This window comes from Chelmon rostratus, chromosome 5, assembly GCF_017976325.1.
Source record: "Chelmon rostratus isolate fCheRos1 chromosome 5, fCheRos1.pri, whole genome shotgun sequence".
Classification (NCBI taxonomy): Eukaryota; Metazoa; Chordata; class Actinopteri; order Chaetodontiformes; family Chaetodontidae; genus Chelmon; species Chelmon rostratus.
This window is the reverse complement of record NC_055662.1, coordinates 26,845,239-26,855,978: the sequence shown is the minus strand read 5'-3', so window position 1 is coordinate 26,855,978 and position 10,740 is coordinate 26,845,239. Positions and strand designations below refer to the sequence as shown.

The 10,740-nt window shown below is 41.3% G+C and overlaps 1 protein-coding gene and 1 long non-coding RNA gene across 2 annotated transcripts; both read right to left on the bottom strand.

Annotated features, from left to right (window-relative positions):
- Positions 1-50: 50 nt before the first annotated feature.
- LOC121607051 lies at positions 51-5,660 on the bottom strand. Its single transcript, XR_006006855.1, has 15 exons — positions 5,525-5,660; positions 5,112-5,212; positions 4,682-4,757; positions 4,442-4,588; positions 4,149-4,247; positions 3,883-3,991; positions 3,621-3,761; positions 3,424-3,522; positions 3,062-3,186; positions 2,804-2,890; positions 2,350-2,453; positions 2,059-2,204; positions 1,785-1,920; positions 1,501-1,610; positions 51-875 (listed from the first exon to the last, which is right to left on the bottom strand). It is a non-coding gene; the product is annotated as an uncharacterized LOC121607051 (long non-coding RNA).
- Positions 5,661-5,773: 113 nt separating this feature from the next.
- LOC121606988 (arylsulfatase K-like) lies at positions 5,774-9,340 on the bottom strand. The gene is made up of 8 exons (XM_041937633.1): positions 9,123-9,340; positions 8,352-8,481; positions 8,115-8,274; positions 7,529-7,811; positions 7,266-7,437; positions 6,771-6,995; positions 6,463-6,678; positions 5,774-6,343 (listed from the first exon to the last, which is right to left on the bottom strand). Exons 1-8 carry the CDS (start codon positions 9,228-9,230, stop codon positions 6,069-6,071), a joined length of 1,569 nt encoding a protein of 522 aa, XP_041793567.1. The 5' UTR covers positions 9,231-9,340; the 3' UTR covers positions 5,774-6,068.
- Between the last annotated feature and the right edge of the window lie 1,400 nt (positions 9,341-10,740).

Below are 10,740 nucleotides of genomic sequence, written 5' to 3'. Positions count from 1 at the left end.
CCAACAAACACCTTGTTTCCCTGCAGAGGACACACACAGAAATGGGTAAAAGCATGTAATATAAGCCTTGTTGCTTGTAAACCAAAATAATTTGCATTTCTTCGTCTGGATGTTTTATCTAACATTTCGGAGTGGCATTTGTGAATGAAATGACAGTTGTGTATACTCCTAATTGTGCTGCCTGTGTTGATGTAAAGACGCATGCTCAGTCGCTCTTGAAAACATATGGAATTGGACAGCTTCTGATCTGGTTTGTCGTCTAGCTGAAATTAGCTGGCACACTCTACATTTTCCAATATACAGTATACAATAATACGAAACTTGTCTCTGGCATGGAATGGCCTCCGATATTGTGATTAAGCTTGGCACGGAGGAGTTCCTGCAGCATATCTCAAGGAATTTAGCCAGTTCATGATTGGCATATTTGTTCTCGTCAGCTCTCTGATGAATGTAGCATTCTAATTAAGCATCCTGGCAGACCTGTGAGGTAGTGACAGAAGGCTATTATGTCAGGAAAGCAAACTTTGCAAATTGCTTTGCAGTTCCAAAACTACCAATATTGTGAAAGGACAGATGGAGACATAAATTTGAGGCATAAATTCTTCATTTAATCACTTAAGATGATACATTACACTTACACACCAATGGGATAAGATCATTTGCATATCTGTGCAGAACAACGCGCACGCCTGCAACATGCATGTGCACCTGCAGCGGACACAGAACGCAGTGAGAAGCACTGACCTAGCAGCCATCTAGTTCACATACTGGAGCAGGGCCTGGAAAAGGAGGGCCATAGGGGATGAACCCAGCTTCAAGACCTCAGTGGTGGCTTCTAGGATCAGGTCCGACCAGTCGCTTCCTGGGACGCCCACCTGAGAGGTCAGATCACATGGGGTTCAGAATTAAACTAGCTACAAGACACCTACACAAAATTAAGTTTCATTCACCTACTACACTCCTAATTATTTCAACCATATTCTTTTCTAACAATGTTCGTAATACCCACCCCTGCGTCAGTAACTGCTTTCAGAGGAGCAGGGGCTGCAGTCAAAATTAGATGATGAAATTAACTGTATTTAACTATGCTAAGCAGCTATGGGATTTTCTGTCCCGTGAGCGGTGGACTGAAAACTACACCCCCTCCAGTTAAATCACAAAGGTCTTGTTTGTATTTCCACTTGGCCTTGGCTTCTGATCCCATAATTCTACTGGATATTCATCCATCTTTCATCTCCGCTGCCTTGTTTCTGTCCACGTGACAGGGATGTAGACAGGAGCTGTCTCCAGCCTTGTGTGTCTTCTTGTCATTATTCTAAAACACTGTGAGTCCTTATTGCTAAAATATTACTCCTGGGACAAAAGGAAAACAGTCCTACTATTCATACATAGTGCTACCTTTAACCTTTATTTTACAATACCATGAAATTTGTAATACATACATACATACATAAAATACTAAAAATATCAATGATAACGTAGAAAATGGCAAAGTCTTACTCAGCTGTAGCTTGCTTGTGCTCTCCGACCTTCAGGTGGTAAAGCCCTCGTCTCATCCAAGCCCACTTAGCTGAGCCTGGAGTGGCATTCTTGCTTGCTAAGGCAGTGTCCTTTGGCAATTAGGAAAGATGAAGGGGAGGACAAAAAGTGAAGATATGGAAAAGAGGGGCATGGGGAGAGTCAAGACAAAAGTGAGGAAGAAAACACTATAACAAAATGACAAAATCATTCATGAATGTTGTGGCTTTTTGGAGTTTGTGTCTGTTTGGTGCAAATCCACTTACCATATCGTCCTGCTCCATACTGAGATCCACTGAGGCAGCTCCAGACCCGTGCACGGACGTGATCATTTGCCACCTCCCGGTAATAATGTCCAAGGTAGCAGAATACACAACCAAGGTTTGGGTCTAACTTTGCAGCCTGAAACGGACAAATGAAGATTGAACACTTCACTTTTGGCAGCAAAAAATATTGGGACATTTTTAAAATTAATATATAGTGAAATAATTACCCTTACATACCAAAAAAATCAAAAATTTCAATAATAACTGGACTGACCTTGAGCAAATGTGTATGGGCTTTGGTACGGTCTTTACGGGTCTATTCTCCCATGTCCCAGTAGAGTCGTCCCAGTAGAGTCGTCCCAGCAAGAAATAGTACTCTCCACAGCCTGGGCTCTGGCTAGCCGCAAACTAGCTAGGAAACTGAGCAGCAGAAAGGCAGAAGAAGAAAGTTAACTAAGGAGAACTAAACTTTGTACCACACAAATGGATTGTCTTATTTCAGAAAGGTTTAAGATAATACAACGTGCAGAATAAAGACACACAAAAAGAAACACTCAGTTTTCACCTCTCCTCTGCCAGCTGCTGCTTGCCCTGCGCCAAATGTGCCAGTCCTCTCAGTACCAGCCCCTGAGCCAGGTTAGGGTTCAAGGCCATCAGCTCTGATGACACCTACAGAAGACACTTGTTTAATTTGTCTTGCTTTTGAATGTAATCTTTATTTATTTAATCTATATTTAATCAGGAAATCTCAGTGATCTGTCTTCCAAGAGAAACCTAAGAACAAGCTCTCACAACAACATCTTGTGTTTAATACAAGAGATAATTTCCTTATTTTTTAGATATTAAAAAAAGAGAACAGAAATTTATCTCAAGCTGTTATTATTAACATGTTCAATTCTGAAAACCGGCCAAAGTTACATATTAAATAAATGATTTACTGTTATACTGTGTTTCCTTCAGTATCCTTAAAATAAATCTGACATATTAACAGACAGGATTCAGTAGGTAAACGGTTCAACCTTTAGTGCTTGATCAACTTGTCCCTTGTTAAGGTATGCACGACCTTTCAGGGTTACTAGAACTGGGTCTTTTTCTTAGCATCTGGACTGTAAAAAAAAAATTAAAGAAAAACAACAAACATATGATATTTACTTTAATATTAGAACTACACATGTATGTTCAAGTTTGCAACAACAAAATATCTTCATACTAAACCCCGAATAGAGAAATTAGTTTTAGCTGCTGAATTATGAAAGAGTATTATTCAATCACATTACCTGTGAAAATGTCTCCAAAGCCTGGTCTCCAGGTGCTTCTCCTCCACTCTTGACTAAAGCCTCTAGCTTCATCTAAAGCAGTTTGATCCTCAGCTCTGAGTCTCCGGAAACACAGACTGTCAGACCTATTAGAAGCAAACACACAGTGAAGTCCATTATCTGCTTCGGGGCCTAAAGACAGCTGCACATTGAAGATGGTGGTAAACACTCTTGTATAATTCACAAATCCCTCTTTTGTTCTTTCAACAAGCCCTTGATGAAGTCTGATTGGACATATTCTCTTGGACTTGCTGGATCAGCGGTTACATGCTGTTGTGGGGTCATCTAGGTCACTACAGTGATATACAGCAGACTAAACATACCTTGAGAGCATGATATAGCACTGTCTGAGTATCTGTGCATTTTAAACTGAGCTTCAGCCAGACTGCACCATCCTGTACTGGAGCTCATTTTCTTCAACCCTAATAAAACAGGAGAGACAGATTATGGGAAATTAGCACAAAAATTGTGTGTGTCTCAGTAAGAACAGGACCCATTCTTTGTTGATGCCAAAGCTAACCTTGTGCAAGGTCCTTGATGGCATCTTGATACCTCCCTTCTTGTAGTGCTTTGGTGCCCAGACCCTAGTGACCTAATCTACTGTTAGGAGCCAGACTGAGCAGCCGGGAGAAACAGCTGACAGCATCCTCATTCTGAACACCTTCAGATAAAAACAAAACATGTATTGATAGTGAGAACAAGAGCAAAAGACAAAAAACATTTTATTGAACAAAACTCATTCTGTGATTTTTGATTGAATGAGCAAGACAACACTATCTTACCTGTTCTGAGGTAGTGAGAACAAAGGACTTCAAGAGGATAACTTTGTCTGGGGTAGAGGGACAGCATGGACTCACATGCCTCTTTCATTTTAGCTTCTTCTTGTGGCAGCTGCAGTAAGGAGAGATTCATGATGGGCAACAATTAAGAGAATATCTGTACAAGGACAAGTATGAGGTGGCCTACTATTTTTCATAAACATGACCTCACTCTAGCAGTCCTTGACTTTCTGTGGTAGTGACACAGACATCAGATAAGTCGCACTTACTTTAGAAAGACATTTGATATAGTCAGCTGAGACCTTCTTGTGTTCCTCTCCTGGTACGGGATCCATGAGCACCATAGCCTTTTCAAATGCAATGATTAGCTGATAACGACAAGCAAACAAAACACTTACCAAAGGATGGATGACAAGCATATGTTCACTGAAAACAGCATTTAGAGACAGCTTTACGCTTGTCAGTGGATGGGAAAAATTGGAGCTTCTGACTTCCACAAGGTAAGGCAAACCTGCTGTAACTTCTAACCATAACCTTTTACATGCAGTCTTAATAGTCTTACATGCTGCTGAGTTTCATTGTCCTGCTCTTCCTCATCAGGGCAGTATGAGAGGAGTTGGGACATCTGCTGCCACAGCTGCAGTAACTCTTTCTTGTCCACGGCTTCTTCCTCCTTCAGGTGAAGGAGCTGCAGCCAAACCTTTGCCAGCTATGTGCAAACAAACAAAGGCATCACAATACATGAAAAGAACACAAAGCTTTATACCTTTCGTCATTGAACACGTGCCTTTAAATTACATACCTTTAAATATTCTTTGTCAGACTGATGGATATCTGACAGCTTTTTGATCATCTCATAACATTTATTTTTGTCAGAGCTGTCAATGGAGAACATAATGAGAATCAATGACATGACAAGACAAATATGGGAAACTAGTCAAAACTGCAACAGTTTTACTAAGAAATCAGAAGGTTGGCACAAGCAAATACTCGCAAAGTCATCACAACTTCCTTTGCAGTTGTAGGAAACATCCTGAAGAGGTTTTTTTTTCCATGTTACCTTGCATACAGATCAACAAGCTTCTGATAGATGTTAGGTAGCTCGACTTTGAAATCCCACTGATCAGTCTTCTCATAAAGATTTGCCAAACCCTAAAACAGGTGCACACTAACAGCCAAGACCTTATTTAAATACCTCCCTTTTCACAGCACCTGAAGCTGAGATACTGTACCTTGCAGTGTTTTAGAGCTTCTTTGAACTCCTTGTTCTTTATGGCCTCTCTGGCACTTTTCAGTGCTGTTTTCACTTCTTTACTAGACATCTTGCAATTATCTGAAACAAAAACAAATATGAAAAGCAGCACTGTCGCATTACGAGTCTAAAACAGCTAACTAGCTAAATAAACGTACAACACCAACGTCTGCATGAATAACACTAACACAAACACTATTTATTTAACAACAAACGTCTGCTGTGCCTACCGAGTAGCATTGATGTACCTGACTTAAACATTACCAGTTGACTTGACAGTAAACTCTTGTTAGCTAAGTTTGTATTAACTGTTAGCAGTGTTAGCTAGCTAACGTTAACTATCTTGTAAGAGCCCCTAAACTTTGTACTTTAGAATAGAAAGTGATTTCGCACCTCAACTGATGCATAAAATGATACTGATTCAGTTATTTGAGGTGTTATCCATGTAGGTTTTGCAAAAGAGACCTAATGTTGGGTAAAACTACTGTTTACGTTGTCAGCTTCCCTGCCACTGCTGCATAACACGGAAGTGAAAGCGCTGTAGCCACACCTACTCTGAACTTCAAAATAAAGCGACTTGCAGTGTGGTCTACTTCGGTGTGTGCAAGAAATAATAACGACAAAAGTACAAAAGTGAACCAAACATTTCTTTATTTGAAAAATAAAAAGAATTAGGAAATTAATAATAGAATGGACTGAAAATACTTCATGTCATGGAGGAGGAGATGTGACATAAAAAGTCCTGATTTAGTCAGTGTGAACGAGGACATTAAAAAAAGATACTCTGAAATTATTCATTATAACTTTTACAGCATAAATATTGTTAAAAGCCACAGAGCCACCCATCAATGGCTCTCATTGTCAATGAAGAGAGTAAAAGTTCAAGTTTGAGTCCAGCTCATTAAAAAAACCTTAAGGCTATCACTACAACTTAATATTACAAAGAGCCATTGAGCCACTTGTCAACAGCTCTCTCATTGGCTAACGCATCTTTTTGCCAGTCCACATGCCATCTGAGGTTAGCAATGACCTGGCTGTAGTTCCTCCCCAAACTGTGGCGCCAGGCACGAAATGCGTTTTTATTGTAGAGATGGACAGTTGTAGAGACTTTTGGATAGTCTACAATGCTACGCAATAGCTTGTCCAGATGCGCCCGCACATCTGGGAATTTGAGGACTACATTATGAAGTTCTTCCCTGTCCAGTGTTACATCTGCAAAACACAGAGAGTACAGAAAATCAAAGAGAGCCAGAGCTTTATGGTTGTTTTTTTTCCCTCTTGAAAGCATATGAACGGTTGAATGATTGAAGTTTATGAGGCGAGGAACTCACCAAAAAGCTGCGGGGGCACACTCATGCCATCTGCATAGGCAATATATTTCCACCGACCACTTCTAAGCATGTATGTAGAGGCATTGACATTACAGCCATGATATTCACTCAGGACCCAGTCTGGATGCTGCTTCTTGGAAAAAGTGCTGGCCTTGGACAGCAGAGGGAGGAGCGAGTGGCCACTGAGAATACCTACTGGTGAAATACCAGCAATGTCTGCAAAACGCACAAGTGTGTAACATCAAGTTAAAATTAAATTATATGAGTTTGACGATTGCTAATCATCCGTTTTCTGTCCTCTTGCTTACCCAGCACAGTGGGATAGAGATCAACCAAAGACACGAGCTGGTCGACCTGCAGGCCAGACATCAGTCCAGGTCCCATGATGAGCAGGGGAACGTGGGAGCTGCCTTCAAACATTGACATCTTGTAGAACTGCCGGTGCTCCATGGCGAGCTCTCCGTGGTCAGCAGTGAATATCACAACAGTGTTGTTAAGCAGGCCGGTCTCTCTCAGAGCTGAAATCACCTGGCCTGTTGAGACAGAGTGTGTGGGAGACACAGAGAAAGCACTGAGCTGCTGCTGGATTGAATTCAGTCAAAAAGACGTTCAAACAGCAGCTGCAATTTAAAGTGGTGGTAAACAGGGTCTGAAGAGGCTGCTCCTTGCAGGTTTGGTCTGCTTCATTAGTTACCAGGCTACAGAATTTGGCTTGAATTTGGTGAGCAGTGACGTTCGCAGTCAAACCCACTCCCTCCTGCACAGAGAGACCAACTCTTGGTGAATCACTGCTGTCAACTAACCCAGCATGGCATCAGCTTCAGCGCACATGGCATAATAGAAGGCCCTTATGCTTCTGACTTCCTCCTCAGTGAAAGCTCCGCTGCAGTTTTTGGTGAAGGTGGAGTAGTAGTCAACAGGGTGCATGGCAGCCATAGGCAGCCATTTAGGAATGGTGACGAGCTCAGAAGACACCTGTGTGTGTAAAATAAGAGTGATTTATATAAACATATACAATGTAATTCTGCAGCAAAATCATTCAAGAAAAGGCCAAGAAAAAGCATGCCTTTTCCAGCCAGTATGGAGAGGTAAGGAAGGTGGATCCTCCAGCGGTGGGCCCCAGGGATTCAGTTCTGTAGGGGTGAGGTAAGTTGAGGCCAAGGTAAAGAGCGAAGGGCTGGTGTGAGGATACAGCTCTCTGGTGGATCCACTGTGCAGCCCTGTCCGTGTTTTCCCAGTCTTTTCTCATGATCTTTACCGTTGACATGTTCCCGACGAGTTGCGTAACAGGTCGGCCCTCTTGGCGCAGGAGGAAGTGAACATCTCGCGTCCAGGCCTCTACTCGATTACTGCAGGAGCAGCAGGAACATGCACAAATACCAACAAGACGCAGGCAGAGATGCAAAAAACAGGAAGTGGGAAAAAAGATGATTCACACTGTTCTGGAAAATAGCTGCCCACATGAGCAGCATGTTGTTGCTTATTATTCATACTGTCGGTCACTGACAATTCTGTTGTTTTTACTATATATGAGTGTGCATGTTTTAAATTGATCTTAGTGTGGTGAATAGGAATAAGAAAATGTCAGCGATGTTTTTTTCTTATCTGAGATGCAGCCTCAGCTTTACAGACACTCTTGTCCACACCCCCACCTGACAGAGTGACTCCCTGAGGTGTAGTCCAGCTTGCCCATCATCTTAGTTAGATATCCGCTCGCCTCCAGCAAATCCATCCATGTTGTTGCGTTAGCATTGAGGCACTTGTAGTTGTTCCACGACTGAGTGAGGTGAACGAACTGACCACTCCACATTGCTGAGGACAGAGAATAAACAGCTAAAACACATTTATTATTCACTTTTGCTGCCATTACCTTTCAGTAGGTAACTGACCTGCTCGTGAGGGGCAGCAGATGGGTGAGTTGGTGTAAGCATTGAGGAATGTAGCACCAAGCTCCCTGAGGTAGTTCACATACGGCAGGTGCACAACTTTGCTGCCAGGATCAAAGGTCAGTCGTCCATCCTGCACAAAGAGGACAACTGACATGTAGATGCAAATCCACTAATACACTGCAAAAAGTGAAATCTAAGATGAAATGTCTTAAATTAAGGCAATATATGCATGTTGTTTGTAATAATATTCAACTTTATTTGTATTTGCACCTCTCATACTAGAATTGCAGCTCAAAGTGCTCCAGCACAAGGAAATCACATGCACCAAGTGCTTCACATAAAAAAGACAGAATTAGCATAAAACAAGGACAGATTTTTTTTGCAAAATATGATGGTGAACAAACTAAAGATGAAAATAGAAGCATCAAAGGTGTAAAAGTTATTTTATTCTTTAATATAATGGCAGTCAGCAATTTGAGACTTAATAGTTGAGCACTCAAAATGTGTTTGGCCTTGTGTGCAAACTCTGGCTGTACTACTTTTAAGATAACTGAGTTCTGTAAGACTTTTTACGTGTTTTAAAAATCCCAATAAATGAAAGTTTCCTGTTCCCGTTCCTTGTCTTATTTAAAGTAAAATTTCCACTATTTTACTACTTCTTTCTTGTTTTTGAGAGCTGAGTTTTTGCAGTGCACACAGCCAAACACTTTCAGAAATAAACCAAAACTTAAGAGCAGTAAAGCACAGCGCTGATAATTAATTCATACTTACAAATGCATCACTCATCACCATCACAATGTTGGGTCTGGTCCCATTTTGGCACAAACTTTCACCATAAGTTTGAAAGAGGAAAATCAAAGCCAGCACTTCTCTGTTCATGGCAGCGTTTCACCTCCTTCAATGTGGCGATTTGTGAAAAGGGGAAATGTGTCTGGACTGGATGAGACCCATCAAAGGAGACATTCAGGGCTCCTCTGGAACTGCGAGCGATGGTCACTTCCGCGTCTGAGGAACTTCATGTAAACTTAATATAAACATCCTGTTTACGCTTTCAAAATAAGAGTTTTCTTACGTCATTTTAAATTAAACTATTTGCATGTTTTTATCAAAATACTCATCACCATTGCCAACAATCATTCCAAAAATTAAACAGAGGGAGAAAAAAAAGCTTAATGTGGGTGACATAGATTTGTAAACATGTAATGACAGAGTAGAACCTCTAGGGGACAGCATTCGTCTTATAACAAGACATCTATGCTGCACTATTTTGATGAGCTGGCGTTGTCCTGATCACAGCTGTGCATGTGACAAACCAAATAACTTACTATCTCATGATTGCTGAAATCAAATATCACCTTATATGGCTGCATTTGATGCACTTTTCAAATCATAGGAGGTCGCATGAAATATGATTCCGAATTATTTTGCTTTAATGATGGGTTTTAATCACAGCGCCGTCCAGTTTTAATTAGATGCCATCAAATAGGGTTGACGTTTGCTGCCATGGACCTCCACAGATATTATACTCCTACCTCCTATAACTTACTCATTGTGGCCTGACTTTACTGCTGAGCTGATGTGGCACTGATGTACATAACTGCAGTGGATTAGACCTGAACTGCTGTCTCGCAGTTACCAACTGCTGGCTGAGAGCAATGCACGTGAGTTCAACAGGTGATACTGCGGCTCATTGTAGAACCTTTGATGGCCGCCAGGTGGCGTGTTGAGCCTCAGAGTTGTTTTTCTGTAAACGTGAGTTCAACACAATGAGACGTCCCCCATCTTACTACAAAAACATGTGTGTTAGATTGATATATAGCAAGCGTTCATGGACGTCTTCCTTTACTCTTGAATTCCAGGTTTATAAAGCATCCAGCAATTCTGCACGGCCTGCAATCAAGGCATCAACTCTGTTATTTTCTGTTGCTTGCACACGGATGTGCAGGTTATAGTGAGCCTGTGTATGGATTATATCACAGATGAATGTGCAGATTTTCAAGCCATATTGCTGAAAAAGATCCTGAGGCGATGTACATCTATGAATAGTTGCTATATTTTCACACATTATGAAGAGTGGGGCTGTGCATTTTCATTTATCTCTAATTCAATATGAAACATATTATTACAGGTAGTAATAATAAATTGGGATGAGACTTTTTGGGTGGGTGTATTCATGTATTTTAAATATGTTATGTACGTAATAATATAATAATAAATTGGCTGTCAAGTCTCGCTTATAAAATGACTGTGGTGAACATTTCTTTGTGCAGTCTTTCAGCTGTTTGACCAAACTTGTCATCTGGCCCAGCGCCACACTTCTCTGCCTTGTTCCAGAAGGCGGAAGGAGGGGGCAGTGGAGCCCTGCGCATGCGCCCAAGGTTGTTTTTCA

Excerpts from the sequence above, each read along its gene's own strand:
- LOC121606988 (XM_041937633.1), bottom strand. The coding sequence starts at position 9,230 with ATGAACAGAGAAGTGCTGGCTTTGATTTTCCTCTTTCAAACTTATGGT. Across the intron at positions 7,812-8,114 it reads TCAGGGAGTCACTCTGTCAG|TAATCGAGTAGAGGCCTGGA; the intron begins GTGGGGGTGTGG and ends CTGCTCCTGCAG. Across the intron at positions 6,996-7,265 it reads TGAAGCTGATGCCATGCTGG|GCCAGGTGATTTCAGCTCTG; the intron begins GTTAGTTGACAG and ends CTGTCTCAACAG.